This window comes from Sardina pilchardus, chromosome 7 (assembly GCF_963854185.1).
Source record: "Sardina pilchardus chromosome 7, fSarPil1.1, whole genome shotgun sequence".
NCBI lineage: Eukaryota > Metazoa > Chordata > Actinopteri > Clupeiformes > Clupeidae > Sardina > Sardina pilchardus.
In genome coordinates, this window is record NC_085000.1 from 19,777,714 (window position 1) to 19,796,201 (window position 18,488).

The 18,488-nt window shown below is 38.6% G+C and overlaps 1 protein-coding gene across 1 annotated transcript; it reads left to right on the forward strand.

The window, feature by feature from the left end:
- The first annotated feature begins 10,866 nt into the window (after positions 1-10,866).
- Positions 10,867-16,196, forward strand: LOC134087545 (galactose-specific lectin nattectin-like). Its single transcript, XM_062541107.1, has 7 exons — positions 10,867-10,945; positions 11,065-11,139; positions 12,735-12,776; positions 14,199-14,305; positions 15,032-15,154; positions 15,360-15,471; positions 15,742-16,196. The coding sequence occupies exons 2-7, from the start codon at positions 11,079-11,081 to the stop codon at positions 15,801-15,803; spliced, it is 507 nt and encodes a 168-aa protein (XP_062397091.1). The 5' UTR covers positions 10,867-10,945; positions 11,065-11,078; the 3' UTR covers positions 15,804-16,196.
- The last annotated feature ends 2,292 nt before the right edge of the window (positions 16,197-18,488 follow it).

Below are 18,488 nucleotides of genomic sequence, written 5' to 3' on the forward strand. Positions count from 1 at the left end.
GCTCTTTTATCATACAATACACAAAATAACATGCTAATTTGGCTGGGGCTAACTAGGAAAGTGTGAATCTGTGTAAATTGGAATGAGATCGTTACTGAAGTCAAATGAGCTGTTTTCTCTCACTTGGATATCAAAGCATGTCACAAGCGGTATGAATAACTTCTTTCATTTCAAGTAGGATGAAAAGACACAAGTTGGCACCTTCTATGGGTGACTGCTACCAAGGGATCTATTAAACCTAAGCTTTTCACTGTGAATAATGAACACGTGCAGCAAGGAGAGCAAGAAAGAACATGGTTTTGATTCGAATGAAAATATTTTATCCCCCAATCTAATATTTTGTATAATGCCAGATTGTTATACGTCATATAGTGGACTATTGCTCATCTTGGCCTCCCATGGCGTGGAGTGATCTTGCACTGTGTTTTATTTTGTGTACTGGTCCTTGTCTGTTTGTGTTGTAATGCTGTCTCATCTGTTATTTATGAGCTTGTGTGTTGTGTTGTTGGTTATGTGTTCTTAACACCTGGCTGCAACTCATTTCGCCCCTGGGGGATAATAAAATTGACTTGACTTGACTAGTGTTAATGCTTTGGTGTTTTTGCTCATTGCAGCGATAGCTCTTGTCCATGTCTTGTCCATCACCAAAAAAAGAAGTGTGAGCAAGTCAATGGAGTCCTAAGATTTGGATTAGGGTCATGTCTAAACAAAATAAAGACCTGCAGGGATGAATACATACTGTACAGTACAAGCCTTTCCGTCTTCAGCTTCAGTGGCAGGGTAAAGTGATGTGTTTTTGCAGGTCAGATTGCTGGATAGAGAATTAAAAAGGATTGTGGTTAAAAAAAAAACAGTGAAATATGTGACTGACAATGACTACATTAGCTGCGTTTCTAAAAATATGCCTCCTGAATACGTCTGGAGGATGTGTAAACATACTTTGCACAGACTAATTTTAAAAACTCACCGTATCTTTTCCTTAGCCTCAAGGAGGGCTGGAGGTAACAAATCAAACAAGGAGCCGGGCCCCAAAACATTCCCTCCTGGAATCAGCATCTTCCTCTACAATGGTTCCTCCTTATCTCCCCCAAAACACCTGCCATGTTGGTTCCTACTTATCTTGTGATTACAGCTGTAGCTATTTTCCTGTAATTCACCGCAAAATTATTGAGGAAATAAATAAATAAACAAGGCAGTGCAGTGACTGTGGCCCTGTTGACTGAAATACTCTTTGAACATGTTGCACTGGGCTTAAACCAAATAGTTCCCTTTAACATTCAATCCTCTCTCCTTTTTCCAAACAACCATTGCTGAATTAGTGGATGAGAGCAAAGGTGACTAGTCCTTAAGCAGAATGGACTGACATGGGAGCTGTGCCAAAGCACCCAAATGATCTCTGTCATGGTGTGATGTGGAACATTCTTGAAAGACTATATGAAAGCCCATAGGGACCATGCATAGCCAAAATAGGTCAATTGTTCTTGACATCAGGATTTTTAAAGATGGTATTTTTTACATACAAAGAAGGCTTATGAATTGAATTATCTGTCATCTATAATTGTAGGTATGCCACTCTATAAAGAAAGGTGACAGCAGATTCCTCACATGTGTAGAGACAAAACAACATGTTCAGGAAGAAGACGTACATTTTTCTGTATATAAAGGGAGTATGAGATAAAGTTGTATTGTGTTGAATCCTGGTGGTCTTTCAACCCTCTCTCTAATGTGATAAGTACTGGGACATCCACATAATTGCAGTTTGACAAATTATGACACACGGACGGTAAATTATGCTACCATATAGTCACATTATCTCTTTGAAAACAAAAGCTATTTCACATAATTAATCCCACCTCTTTCTGGTTTAAATCCAGCAGGGATGTGGGATTTGCATAAAAGTTATTGTGCTTTTCAGGATCTTTCTTTGTGTTACATCACTGATGTCATGTAGACACATCCTAATCTGTATGTAAAGAAATAGAATACATACACCATCTCACACAGCCATCCCTCATCACAAGATATCAAACTAAAGCTATGAATCCTTTTCCATATTCTTGGAGGTATAGTAAACGTAGGTATGGACACCTTCTTATGGGTATGAAGACATATTCTAGTCTTGAGTATATCAAATATTAATAGATTGGTAATGGATGACACTTCATCATGCAATATTTATCTATGGACAGCAAGGATGGCAACACAGTTAAGGCAATGATGTTAAATAATAGTGGATTTAGGCTACAGTAGTTACAGGGCTCATCATGTCTGAGTATCTGTGTCCCTATAGACAACTAATGATGACAATCATTAACTGGTATGAGGCACAGAGCCTGAGTATCAGTGTTGGATGGCTGGGCCGTGTGTGTGTATGTAAAGGCATTGACATGAACTGATAAATGTCTGATAGGATGCAGTGCCTTGCTGCCCAATCAGAGCCACTCTCCTGATGCTGTGCTGAGTACAATACTGCCCTCTAGTGTCTATTTGTTGGCATGGCTGCTATTGATTGACAAAACATTTCACTGAAAATAATAGCTTGTAAGTTGAGGTCTACCTAAATCCCTTTCTTCCATTGTTCTATGTTGATGTAATAGTATTGCATAATCAAACATGTTTTACTTTTGCTTGCTGTGTCAGATCTGCAGAATTCCTGAGGAAAAGAGTAATAAACAAGTCTTGAGTTAATATTTGACTATACGTTATAAACCCAAAGGACCATTTTTAGAGGCCAGCTTGGGCTCTATGGCACTCACATGTCCCTCACACCTAATGTAAGGTTCTGGTCTGTGAAAAGCCCATCGCATTAATCAACCCTGTAGGAGACCTCGAGGTTTGGCAATGTTATCTAAATCTAAATCGCATTCCAAATCAAAATCTTATATATATATAAAAACACTGCAGTTTCTCGCCGTTCATTTTGTCCTGTGAGCTGATGTCATCCCACTTGGTGTCGTTAGAAAAGTCATTTCCTCTATGTCCTCCATATTGTCATTGAGGTCATTTCCATATAGTGCTGCCACAGGATAAAGCATTCATCATAATGAACCTCAATCCCACAAGTTATCTCGTCCAGACACTTTTGAGACAACGAGCACAAACAGGCATATTCTCATTTTCATATTATATATTCAAACATCAGTTTTGTCTCGATGGCAAAGGATCCGACAGCACCATGCTTTTGCTCTCTCTTTGGCCAACAAGTGTATGTGGGTGTTAGTGTCTCAAAATGGAGGAAATCAATTAAGTGATATTACTGAGTAAAGTTTTTCTCAACAGTCCAATGGGTTGTCAGACTAACGGTTCTGTTGAAACTTAAGAAATGGAAGCCAAGAAGAGGAGTATAAAAAGTACAAAAATCATTCTAGTCCGTCTGGAGAACTATGTATTCATGGGTTTCCCTCCTAATATGACATTTAACAGAAAAAGCACTGTGCAGTCAGCCTTGAGTGGGTTCTGAAACTACTTAATTGGTCTGTGCTTGATTGATTGTGGGATTTCAGGCTGGAGATGACTGCAATGCTGACCTAAAAGCTGGAAAATGCTAAAGAGGGTTTAAGGAATACAATAGAAAAGGTCAAAGCACTGGCAGGGAAAGGGCATTGTAAACAGTCTATTAAAAGAGGATAATTGACACAGTAAGACAACTTGCTTGTTTTACTAATTTCCTCAGTGTCAACAGTATGCTTGTGAACATACTGATAAAAAGGCATTGCAGACTTTCAGCCGGCACATTTATACGGTAACAGCAGGATGGGAAGATGTAAACAGCCAAGGCCTAACACAAGGTATGGACATAGACTCGTTGCTCTCTTTTGAATGAAATCTGCACTTTGCACATCCAACCAAGTAATCAATGACTGCGGTGATGTGTAACCAGTCATCCTTGTAGGTGTATAAAATAGTTATTTTCAAGATCAATGAAAGTATGAATATGTAGCGTCTTTGTCAAAAAGCTTGTTTGTTTTGCAGCACAGGTCATCATTCCTTTCATCTAACCCTCATAGTAAAAATGTCTCCACTGAGAATAGAAAACAGACATGTCCATTTTTTTTTTTTTTTGAGAATGCTGCCTCTCATCATTTAAACATTCACATCTGTTTCAACAAAGAGGGGCACTGGAGCAGTATGGCACCTAATAAAGCTTTAATAGCGTATACAAACAGGACACAAGAACCAGATGGCGTCTCTGAATTCAGCACTGATACGTAGATTAAACTCTATTAGTGTTATTATTTAAGCAAATGCTATGGAGGCAGCTGCTTGATCTCAGAGTCTCTCCCTGGAAGTTAAATAAGCACGATAAGAAAAGCGAGCGAGCGCACAACTGCTTCCTCTGGATGACAAGCGAGGAGCCCAGAGAGCTATCTGCGGCGGCTCTAATTCTGACATTAGACCTTGTCCTCTCACGAGCACAAGCGGCGAGGGACGGACTAGAGAGGAAAAGAAAGGAGCCGTGTCTAAGTTGCAGAACTATAGAAGAAGATAAAATCAGCTTTTTTCCCCCTGAAAAACCCTTCAAGAAGATGATCCCATTTTGTCCAGCCAAGCATTGCAATCCATTTGAGGTCCCACTGTTTGGCTACAGTGGCTGCACACCACAGCATTCTGCAAACACAGACTGGGCCCCATGCAGTGATTAATGTATTGAGAGTGGAAGCCCTGGTGGGACCTAGTTATTAACCACACTTGCTGTCACAAGATATTCTCGTGTTCCAAATGTTGCCACTGCAACGGCGGTCCTTTCCCAGCAAGAACACAGTGTTTCTGCATTGTTGTTATTTTTTTTTAGAGACCATTGTTTTGTGTTTAGTTACATATATTGTTTACACCATTTGCAGTGCCCTATTTTCTTGCATGTGTTGAAAAATAATAATGCATGTTCAGTCATGGACACATTTAGAGGGAGGTTAAGGAGGTCTGGATGCACTTAAAACCAAGAAAGAAGAATCTTTATGAGATGTCTGAACACAGCTCTGTATGCCCCCACACTACAGCTTAACATTTTATGAGTGGAGACATTTATGAAGTCAGACTATTTATGAAGTAGTTCAATAGAGTTATGGAGGTTGTTATGCTCCAATATGAACGCTTAATAAACATTTATGAATGCATTTATAATGCTTTAAGGGCACATAGAGAGTGCTAGAGTATCCTCAGCATTCTCATAGGGAAAGGGCAAAGAATGAATTCACACATTCAATTGAGATTTTTTTTTTTTTTTGCTTGCTTGTTAAATACTGAATATGAAAACAGAGATGCAGGTGGTTGGATAGTTGGAATAGACCACGCTGTTATATTGGCAGCCTGTCATTGAAAATGTCCTCGGCTGGCAGGAACTTGCTTACAGAGGCATCCCATTCTCTAACATAATAGCAATTTTACTCTGCTTTCCTCCTCCACAGTAAAAATGCTATTCTAATTAACATCCCCACTGACCTGGAAATAAACATTTATTTTCTCATCTTCGGCACAAGTCATGGATTTTTGACACCCTCCTTTGATGGAATCTATGATTTACATGTCCCCACCCCTCCCTGTCTCTAACTAATTTATGCATCAAATTCATGCATAATTAATTTTGAATTTACCACTGTCTGAGTTCTAAAATAGCCAAACAAATTCAACAGTAATGGAGGTGTGTCGAGTAAGTCTCCCTCAAACTAATATGATCTCTTTTGCAAATAGATGAAAAATATAACAACTTTTGGAGAGAGGGTGAGATGGCAATTATTTATCTAACTGTCAAATGTCTTTGCTAGAAGCCTGAATTAACATTTTGAATAAAATGTTTCCCTTGAGTCAAGCTGTAAAAAGCAGAAGCTTTCAGAACAAATCATCTCCAAGGATTATATGGCAAAATGTCTCCAAAACCATCTTCCATCAGAGAATTGAAAATGAATCAACGTGAGAGATGACACAGCTGAGCAGTTATGAATGAAAACAATCATACATATAGCTTGTATGTTTAGCTGTAGCATCAAAAGCACATGCATGTGTTCGACACATGTACATGACTTATAAGCAACAATTTATATTCGTCAAGCTCCGTTCTGGTTCACACTCTAAATATTAACCATTTACTGTATAGAGCATTTCAACTCAAAATAAATTGGTTTAGAACCTGAAACGTTGGTGTCGGCACCAAAAATCAGTTGTTTTCTTCCTGTGAACTGTGGTGGGTGTGAAATTCTTCAGTTATGCACGCAACACTCTCAGCTAATATGATGCATCCTTAGTTTTATTCAAAAATAGTGGAAGTGTAGGCCAGTTCTAGATACTGTAACACCACATCTCACATTGATGGACCAGTATTGATTACTGTATGTGGGAGATGTAACGGACGGACGGAGACATTTTAGTGATGGAGCATACGCATTCAAACAAGCAGACATTGGCAGAGTATAGTAAAGATGACTATGTACAGTATGTGCCTTTAAAATCTCTCCCTGACAAGGGATCTACACACCGGTGCTGTAACAACACACTGTCGCTGGCTGGACTGTGTACTGTACTGTACTGATCATGGTCTGTTCTGTCTGTTCCAAACTTCGGACAAAATGAGGATTCAAAACAGATTTTTGGAAATATTCCTTCATACTAGATGTGGTAGATCACAATAAGCGAGAATAAACCCCAAAAGAAACATGTAGAAACAGTCCCATGAAAATGCTCAAACCAATATGTTCAATGCACATGATGCTTTTATAAAGTACATTTATTTTGAATGTTAAAGCCAGCTTCATCATATATTCAAGAGAGCTTATTCAATGAGGTCATTATTGTTTATATGGTAGGAAATGAGTAAAAACATCAAGTGTCTAATGGATGCAGTGTTTCTTTGTCTCGGCACACAGCATTGTCAGGGGCAAATCATTGCATACTTTCTATCTGGCTTCAGAGGGTCCTTCATTTCAACAACAGCAGGATGCATTTAGTCTTGCACACAGATCAGCATCTGCAACCACAGAGTCTATTTTCATTTGTCACTCAGTAGCAGTGGGTGTCTGGGAGTTATTTTGCAAGATTACATGGTGTGTGGGTCTCATTTTAAAAAGTGCTTGGTCTTGTTTCAGATGGGTAAACAATATTCAAGTGACACAGTCAAATGATAGAGTGACAAACAAGACAAAAGAGGCATTGGTAAAAACATGATTTTGGTGCAAATGTCTAAATAAAACAAGCATTGTTGTTGAAGTTGAATCGAGTATTTATGCATGGTTGGCTGCATGTACTTCACATCTCATTGTCCTATGCAAACTACAGTGGGGGGAACATGTATTTGATACCATGCTAAAGTTGCCTAAAAAGAGGAATATAAAAATATAAAATCATTTGACAATATTGATCTTAATGCCTTAATTAAAAAATGGGTAAAAATAAAACCACTAAGGACACCAAATTGCTTTGTGATTGAAAAAATAAATAAATGTTCTTCCTTAAGTGCTAGGGGGCATTAAGTATTTGACTCAGGGGCGTCACTAGGTGTGCCAAAGATCCGGGGCTATAGCCCAATGTTTTTTTTTTTTTTTTTTTTTTTTTTTTACGGTCCGGGGGGGGGGGGGGGGGGGGGGGGGATGATTGGGCTGTTAAAGATGCCGTTTCAACGTAATTTGAGAATGAAAGGAAGGATATTCGTTGGGGTCCTCCTCATCATATTTTAATAACAAATAAAGCTAATTTCCCTCACTAGACCTAGGCTATGGGTACTGGTATTTATGGGGGATTAAGAGGGGGGAAAATTGCTCAGAGACCTCACACCCAAACATTTTTTTATGCCCGTGACATGAATGAATGCGTCATTTCCAGGTGCCACTTCACATTATCCCCAACAATCCCCACCCTATTCAATTCAATTCAATTTAATTTTATTTATAGAGCGCCAAAACATTACACATGCTCACCTTCAAAGAGAGCCCATGAGCAACAGGGGCAAGGAAAAACTCCCTAGAATTGGAGATACATATAGGAAGAAACCTCAGACAGATCTACGACTCAAGGGCCCAACCCATCTGCCTAGGGTCAGTTACAGTAGAGTAAAGTCGTTTGCAGTATCAGAAGGTTCAAACAGTCCAGTATAGGGAACAAATAGTCCATCAGTAATCCATTAGTAATTTTGGAGGGTAATGGGTCGCCGGGATGCGTGGGCCGGGGCCCGGGGATCCTGGCAGGGAACCACAGCAGGTAATGGTAGGGCAGTCATAGGGATGATGATGGCAATGGCACTCAGGGGGATGGGACTTCAGGTGTGATGAGGGCCAGGCACAAATATGTATTTAAGATCTCGATGTTCGTCTTGGTCTTTGTTTGATCAACTACTGTGAGATAGTGGTCACTCAAATGGTTTTGTTTGTAATGCTCATCGGACCATACTTATTTGTATTGAACGTGGTGCCAGTGAGACATGGTTGGTTATTCTGTAGAAGTAACAGATACTGTATGTTTGATTACAAACATCCTTGTTGTGTATCAAGACGCGGATGTCATTATCCATCACATGAAGTTGGTGCTGCTGAACAAAAGAATCATATGTCTTTAACCCCTCATAATATTAGGCACACGGAGAGAGAGAGTAGGTCTCTATGAATAAACTATGGCTGAACTATGAACTATGTCTAAGTGTGGAGGTGACCTCTACTATGGAGGAAAACCTGCTGAGCTTCAAAATGAAAGGCAAACTATGCAGGTTTGGCTATTTCATCGCCGGTTTAGTTTTTTGTTTCGTCCCGGTGGCACAAAATGTGCAGGTGTGTTTTTTCTACTCAGAGGGGCTAGGGGAAAGCGAGACAGCCATCACACAACATAATAAGTCAAATAGCCATTCTAATGACTCCGAAGCTGATTAGTTAGTAAATTAAGAGAAAAAACTTGCTTCTGCTTTAATCTAAATATTTTCTATTTGCATTTGAATGGCTGAATTTGAGCAATTGAAATCCCAATTTAAATAGTGTATTTTGAAATTGAAAGTTTGAAACTAAATCCCAGTAAATTGAAACTGATATAATGCTTTGACTCAATCAAATGCATTGATCCAATTAGAATGCAGGAAATCGCTTAACTTAACCAACATTTCCTTCTCTGATTTCTGAGCCACCAACTTGTGTGACTGCATTCGCGACATAATTTTGGTCACTGCTGACAAAATATATTAGCCTGTTCGATGCTCATTGAGCTCAATGCAAATCAAACAGGCTAACAGGCCAACTGGGAAAAACACCATGCCAATCTCTAGCTATGGTGAAGGGTATATGTGATGATGTGGGGCTATTTTAATTCCAAAGGCCAAGGGAACTTTATCAGGATAATATCCTGGATTCATGAAATAGCTGGCCTGTAAAAATAAAAACATATACAAAATCCTCCTGCTCCTTTAACATAGGGGTCAAATACTTAATGCCCCCTAGCATTTAAGGAAGAACATTTATTTATTTACGATGCATTCTTCAATCACAAAGAAAATCGGTGTCCTTAGTGATTTGATTTTTACTATTTTTTTTAATTAAGGCATTAAGATCAATTGTCAAATGATGATCTTATATTCCTCTTTTTAGGCAACTTTAGCATGGTATCAAATACATGTTCTCCCCACTGTATATGTCCTTGATCAAAATAATATATACAGTTATTAATGAAGGTTTCTCCTTCCTGCTTGAAACACAGTCGGGTAAGCTAGACTACTTCTTGTGTAGATCTTGTGTTCGTCTTGGTCTTTGTTTGATCAACTACTGCGAGATAACGTTCACTCAGATGTCTTTGTTTGTAATGCTTATCACTGTACTGGACCATACAGTACTTATTTGTATTGAACGTGGTGCTAATGAGACATGGTTGGTATTTCTTTTTGTACTATTCACTAGAATTTAAGGATATGTTTGATGAAAAACATTGACATCCTTGTTGTATCAAGACACGGATGCCACTATACGTCACATGAAGTTTCTGCTGCTTACAGAAATCTGGCAAGTTTTCACATATGGTTCGGTGTCTCAAGGTCACAGGCTGTCGGTAAGAAGAAAAGGGAAAAAAAATCAAGTCACCAGCTTAAGTTGCTACAACCAGCAACGCCACCAGGCAGCTACAGTGCATGTAAAACTCTGATTTCTCCTTTAGGCTACTGTAATATGTGGCTTGACCATTGTGGGAAAACATGCTGTGTGTCAGTATGAATGGCGCAACTGTTGAAAAATGTTGAAAAATATCCAGTCTCTTGCAATCAACCCCATGGGCTCCACACTGTATATTGTACACTGGACTCCAATGAAGTTGTAAGCATCTCAAGGATCACTGATAGAGGTAGGCTGCACCAGAGCTCAATTGCAAGTGTCATAACAAAGGGTTTGAATGCTTATGTGAATGGAATAGATTGATGAGAAAAAATATATAATCCATTTAAGATGAGTCTGAAACATAGCAAAATGTGGAAAACTTGAAAGGGTCTGAAATGAATAATCCACAACCCTTAATTTGATCAGAAAACTCAATTTTCCTTAATTTGACCGGGATTCTCCACCTTAATTTGATTGGAATGCACATGCCTTCATTTGATTATGGCTTATTCCAACTATGACCTTATTCAGTTTAAGGCAATCAGAAAGTGCTGTTTGGCACCATTTTATGGAATATTGTCTTGATTGGATTAATAACAGAATATTATTAGAGATGTAAACATGCTCAGTGTTTTGGCATTCCTTGAGAAGGATGCCGTGAAGGAAGAGGAGCTCTTTCTGTGTATTCTCACCATCCAACCATGTCTACTTTCGTTATCAAAACAAGGAAACATTTGCTGTTGGCAAATATCAAATTTCCACTGAATACTGGTTATTTTAATAAATGTATTTACCTGATGGAGCTGCTCTCCACTGATGACTATAAAGGCAGCGTAGCTGTCCTCATCCTCACCAAATCTTCCAGTGGCTTCCAGAAGATCCCTTCATCTACTGAACAGGTGAGCATCACACCACCGACTTTGATATTTCTCTCTAAGATCATGTTACATTGTAAAAATGTAATTGTTTGCTGGTATGTCACTGTGTGTGTGTGTGTGTGTGTGTGTGTGTGTTTCAGGATAATTAACCGCCATGGCGATTTTGCCTGTTATCTCTCTTCTCTATGCCATGTTTGCTTTGAGCATGGCTTCAGGTCAGTAGAGTGCACCATTAAGCAATCTTGCTGTTACAGTCTCAGAGGATTCTTTGAAAGTGTATTCAAAATGTGCATTGATATGAACAACAGTCAATATAATTCATTGGTAACACTTTATAATAAGGGTACAGGAATTCTCATGAACTAATGCATGAATTAATGCATGAATTATGCATTAGTTAATCCATTAATATATCATGAATCATTATGACTTAACATGAATTCACTGATTGTCATTAATGAATTAATACATAAATAACTCATCATCTTAAGCATTAAGTACGGTTGGCACATCATCATGAATCCTGATTAATTAAGCATGATCATGATGACTTTTTGTCAGACAAAATTTTGGACATCACCGTCATGGAGAAAAAAGAAAAGTAATTACACATGAATTCATGTTAACTAAATGTCATGAATTATCATGAGTTAATTCATTAACTCATGCATTAATTATACATGAAAATCTCATTAATAAACATGAATTAATAGTATGTCATTAATGACATCAGGTATGGACAACAAATTCATGTTGAGCATTAGGTACAGTGGGTAAATCATTATGAATAATGATCAATTACACATGATCATGGTGATTTCTAGGTTTTTGAAATGTGCTCCAAGGGGTAAGTAAACTATACATTAACTCATCATGAACTAATTAAGACCATTTTCAGAGAATATCGAAGAATCCACTTCTTTCATCAGTGATAAAGAAGGGTCCATTTACCACTTTAGGTGAGGGGCCACAAACATGATGAACTCATGAGTAATTCATCATTAATTAATGTAAATTGACCATTTTTGCATGACTTCAAACTTCATGCATTTAAAGCACCACCTGTTCATCACTTTTTCTGAGGGGCCACAGACATGATTAACTAATGAAAAGATAATGCTTAGCTAATGAGGACATGCCTATATTTGAACGATGTGGATTCTTCAATATTCTCTGACAATGGTCTTAGTTAGTTCATGATGAGTTAATGTATAGTTTACTTACCCCTTGGAGCACATTTCAAAAACCTAGAAATCACCATGATCATGTGTAACTGATCATTATTCATAATGATTTACCCACTGTAATGCTCAAGATGAATTTGTTGTCCATACCTGATGTCATTAATGACATACTATTAATTCATGTTTATTAATGAAATTTTCATGTATAATGAATGCATTAGTTAATGAATTAACTCATGATAATTCATATTTAGTTAACATGAATTCATGTGTAATTACTTTTCTTTTTTCTCCATGACGGTGATGTCCAAAATTTTGTCTGACAAAAAGTCATCATGATCATGCTTAATTAATCAGGATTCATGATGATGTGCCAACCGTACTTAATGCTTAAGATGATGAGTTATTTATGTATTAATTCATTAATGACAATCAGTGAATTCATGTTAAGTCATAATGATTCATGATATATTAATGGATTAACTAAGGTGTAATTCATGCATTAATTCATGCATTAGTTCATGAGAATTCATGTACCCTTATTATAAAGTGTTACCAATTCATTTAATTCAAAAAGAACTGGGTGTGGGGAAACATACTGACACACTGACCCTCTTGTTCTCCAGAGGCTGTGTCTGATGGTCCAGGTGATTCTGAGGCGTCTCCAGGTGAGCTTGTATTTCCTGTTCCATAATTCAAGTTTTTGAAGAATAGCGTAGCATCATGAATATTTTATGTGTGCTTGTTTTGGCCAACTAGTATTTTACTAGCTATTTTACTCATAGCACAAACTGAGTTTAGGCAGCTTTAGTGCTTCACCACCCTTAAATTTGAATATTTATCTTTGAATACTTATTTGAATATTCAAAGAGATGAACAGTGTAAATTTGCCAGATATCTGATATTCTCTTACATTGTAAAGTTGCACATTTCAGAATACAAACTCCTACATTTACGAGGAATCATCTTATCCTTCACTCTGCAACATTGGAGAAGAAGCTTTCTAGGCTGTAGGCTAGGCTCAAACATTGCACAGGATTACAGATCATTTAGGCACATTATCTCACTGCTTTCTTTGATATGACATGTATGATATTACACTTAGGCCAAGTTTAGCTTTTCTCTCTCTCTCTCTTCACTAAGGCAGGCCAGATATAGTTCAGGCTTGAGCTTGGCAATGCACAATGTCAAGAAAGGCTATTCTGAGTATTCAGTATTGTCTTCAAATGTATTTGATAATTTCAGGCACAAATATCATATGTCCTGTCTATCAGCCCTGCTAGGTAGTTCTCGACCTGCATTAGGCCAAGGCTTGGTGAACCCTGCCTGACCTGCTGGTGAATTTGGATTTCACTCGGCAGCACAGGCCGGAAACCTGCCCATCTATCTCCCCTGCTTCCTGTTCACAACCTTTGGGTCCAATCACAAACTAGCTTATCCAAAAGACGCACTGGAGCATTGGTCTGATTGGTTGAAGGACTATCCAAATGTATGGAGCCATTTAAACAATGCCCATTGACCACGCCTCTTGTGCAGTAGAAATAAAGCGCAGACTCCCCACAATAATGTTCAATCTTAAAAGATTGAGCTTAGTATGGTGATAGCCAGTATACATTAGGCCTATTGTCTACTTCCACCAACAGCTAAAGAAATGCAACAGCATTAGTAAATAGATTGAACGCACAAGTTCAAATTCATGCATGGCAGGATGTCAAGGAATAGCCTAAGCGAACGGTAATCTAATGCACTAACGTACAGTATGTTATGATGTAGTCTAAAATGTCCTGTACAAAGAAACCAGGCCGTCACCTATGGTAGTGGCAGGCAGTGCAATCACAATACATGCCGCAATAGGAAATTGTTAACTCTTGTTCTTTAAATCTTGACCTGATATGTGAAGCTGTACAACAACAAGACCGACTACATTTCCACCCTCAATATTCACTATACTTGTAGTAGCAGAAGTAGAAGTAGTTGTAGTAGAAATAGTAGTGGAGTAGTACTGCGGTCTCCATGTCATGCTGCACTTGGTGATCTCTCAGTTGAGAGTGTTGACCTCCAGATCTGATTCTCTTGACTGCTGTTCTCAGAGCTGACCGGTGTGGACAAACGTGCTGTGTGTCAGAGTGGATGGAGTAGATGTGGAAATCGCTGCTTTAAGTTGTTCAGTAACAAGCTTACTTGGTCTGAGGCAGAGGTGAGTGACAAAATGTTAAAACAGAAAAGCAAGCAAAAGAACATATTTCATAATTATGGTCTTTCTCTGTTTCTGAATGCTGCCTATTTTTTTATAACAGATTTAATATTAACATAATATTTGGTATTTGGATTGACTTAAAGGAATATTTTGGTATTTTACACTTTGAGCCCGTTTTCTGTATAGCCTAGCATGAAAATGAGTGTTTGTGTGTAGTGGTTACTGGTCTTCAACAATCTACTATAGCAAGTTTAGCAGCGAAATTCAAATTCTGTTGTGTTATATTAACACACGGTTGTGAGGTATCTGAAAAAGTACTTCCGGGATTTCGAACATCATGACAAAAGATGACAAGCTGTATTTCGCTGCTAAACTTGCTATAGAAGATCGTTGAAGACCAGTAACCACTCGGTGAGCTGCACATTTTTAAAAACGAACATTTAGGGGTGTTTTAAGGGCAGAATAGTGCATGCACAAAGGCAAAGCGAGCAATGTTAAAGCAATACAGAGCTCCATTCTAAAGCTGCCAAATTCCACAAATAGGCTCAATCGTCGAGATTTCTGTGTCAAACACTCGTTTTCATGCTAGTCAATAGAGAAAATGGGCTTAAAGTGTAAAATGCCTAAATATTCTTTTAATAACCTGCCTTGTCTCTATTTCAGTTATATTTGAATATGCCTTATGTTACATTCTGTGCCATGATCTGAATGCCGGTTTACCTTCAGGGACATTGCGTGCGTCAGAGAGGTCATCTTGCATCCATCCACAGCAGGACTGAGGCAGAATTTGTAGGGAGATTGACAAATAATAAGGACTGGACGTGGATTGGGGCTGGGGGATCCTTTGAGGTAAACTTTCGCAGTGTGTCTAATTTATTTTACTGTAGGTGGTCAATTGTTGACTATTTCAGGCTTTACTGTGTCATTCCTAAATCCTATTTGATTGAAAAGGGTGAGCTATTCTGATTTAGCTAGACTTGTCATTTTTGTCAGATGTCCAAATGTCCATATTTACTTTGGGGTAAAGTTGAAAGAGACCTTGTTCTGTTTGCAGGGTCACACATGGTACTGGACTGATGGCAGCCCATTTGACTACTCCAACTGGGCTGCATGGGAGCCTAATAACTATCGTGGAAACGAGCACTGCGGCCACACCAACTTCATAAGTACTACAATTTACTTGTACACTCTATTAACTCAGATCAATCTGTAGTCTGTCCATTTTCTCAACCCTATCTCTGTTCATCATGAGTAATATCCTTTAATTGTTCCTAACTTCCTATATCCTATAATAATGAGTGACTAAACCTACACTTGCAAGATGGCTAACTAGAAAGACTTCACTTTTTTTTGTAACCTGACCTTTTGGTTTGGTATTTGCTATCTATGTCATATGTGTATCTGTCTTTGATAGACAACTGTGTCTTCTCTTCCAGGTACTGGTGTTTGGAATGATCTTCCCTGTCACGAGCGTCGCCCTTTTGTGTGCGCCAAGTGATCAGGCATCTTGTGTGGAGCTCCACCCACAACCTGTGATTTGAAGCCTTCTTTCCTTCCTTCCTTTGAAATTATAACACAACATTGAGCAGTAGGGCTCTTAGAGATCAGTCACGGGTGGTGTGTGTGTTTGTGTCTAAGATCTGTGTGTTTGAGTGTGCTGGGGGAAGTCCAGTGGTTATGACACCTGGCAGCCACTTGTGCAGTCATCACCCTTGTGTGCACCACACACACCTGTGTAGTCATCACCCTTGTGTACTCCACCTGAGACTGCAGCCAGTCCAGACCAACAGGTGTTGGTGTACCTCCTGCTGAATTCCTTCTTCTCTTTCAGTTCAATCTTTTACTGTCACAATTCACAAATCTAATCAATAAATGCAGCATCAAAAGACAATTCTGGTGTTTTTTCTTCTTACCTCTCCATCTGTGTTCTCTTTTGTTAATGGGTACAGGCTCATAATAGTGCACATAACATTGCAGTTGCAGTTGCAGAATAAAATGATATACAGTATGAGCTCAAATGAAGTTGTCAGTTAGAGATATAGCCTACACTTCATCTGAATTTTAGGAGGAGATATGAAATATGAACTTTTCCAAAATGCCTATTTGTTAAGGTGTTACAACCCGCTCCCGGTGATTTGGTGGAGTGTACTGATCCAAAGAGGTTCTGTAGACATGTGAGCATGGGCTGCACACCGGCTCAAGGATGTACAGTAGAATTGGGTGGGAGTGGCTTATAGCAAGCAACTGCTGAAGTGGGTGGGCGTGGCCTATATCCAACATCTCGAGATCTGAGAAGGGGGTACTCACGGTATTACAAAAAGACTCTGTAGTAGTCGACACTGCTGTAGTCGAAATGAATGACGAACGTTGGGAAATCCCATTCAAGTCAATGGAGCGTTCTACTTGCATTGTGAAGAGCTGTATACTGTAATACAACAGGTCAACTGTGGTAAGCAAAGCTGGCAAAGAACCTCAGTTCAAACTTATTAAAGACTAAAGAAGGGACATCTCAGACTGGACAATGCAGACATGTAGTCTGACCCTATGTTAAATTCCCATAGGAGCAAGAGGATTTTTTTTATATGTTTTTTTCTATTTTTAAAGGCCAGCTGTTTCATGGATCCAGGATATTATGCATCCTGATAAAGTTTCCTTGGCCTTTAAAATTAAAATATCCCCACATCATCACATACCCTTCACCATAGCTAGATTGGCATGGTGTTTTTTCCAGTTGGCCTATTAGCCTGTTTGATTTGCATTGAGCTCAATTAGCATCAAACAAAAATTAATGTTCCCTTTGAGTCCATTAAGCTTTTGCTCATAACTCAACTGGCACAGCTTTTAGGTTTAAAGCGTTGATGACATAAACAAAGTCATTTGTTGGATGCAAAACTCCCTTAAGATAAAGCATACTTATTTCCATAACGCCCCCTAGATAACTAATTATCACTATTAAGGCTCGTTCACACCAAGAACGATAACGATAACTATAACGATAACGATAAAAGCGTCCACACTGGCCAACGATAAGAAGTGTCTCTCCTCATGTTAATGAATGTGATGGCTAGAATATTATGGGTTCTGATTGGCTGTTAGCTTTTTATCGTTCTCAAAATCGCTCTGAAAGTGATCAACAACGATATCGTTCTTCATGTCGTTATCGTTATAGTTTAGGTGTGAACGTTGTCATTCATATTAACGAGAGCGATATTTGTTTATAGTTATCGTTATCGTTATCGTTCTTGGTGTGAACGAGCCTTTATCTTGAGTGACGGGAATATTTTAAAACAAAAATTAGGGATGCTTGATACTGGAATTCGGCAGATATTTGATATGTATTTTCAAAGCATAGCAGCTCTTTCGCGTTTCGATTTCAAAAGGTGGGAGGGGACAAAACTATGACCTTCTAGGTGGGTAATCGCCTACAGAGGGCCGTTCAGACAATGACAGAAGTGCCGTTAGTCACTTTGAGGTTGGACATTTTGAGGTAAAAAAACTGTTAAGGATGCCTTTAAGAAATAGGGAAAATAGGGGAATAAATGCAACATGGAGCAGATGTCAAATGTGCAATTTGACACAACCTTTTCAAAATAAAAACTGGGTCTCATCCTGGTTCATGCTTTGTCTGACGCTTCCTGTGAAACTGTAATAAGTTGCGCTGAGTATAGTGCCAACACCAATGCTGATAATACAATTCTTTATCGGTCAATGTTGTATCAATGCTGTACCAATGATATTGTGCATCTCTAAGAAATACAGTATTTCATGAGGATAATGTGGTCTACGAAGGTACAAGAATCCTTGTTAGACAAGTTCTACAGTAATGGTGGTGGATGAGCAGGCACGTGGTCCAGGGTTAATGGCCTGCAACATCAAGAACTGTAAACAGAGCTATAAGCCGGAGAGGGGAAGAGCAATAGGTCTATAGGAGGACAAGAAGGGGCCACTAAGGGGGCACTTTTGAAAGGTAAGGCTTTTGAATGTAGGTACGCACAGGTTCAATGATCAATATATATTAAAAAAGAAATAGATATAAATACAACCATATTTTAAAATAGTTGTCTCATGGTTGATTAATTTGCTATTTATACAATTAATTTTGTTTAAATAATTCCACAATATAATTGTCTCTTATCTTGTCATTTTACTCTTGTCATCTGCGATTAAAAATAAATGATCAAAA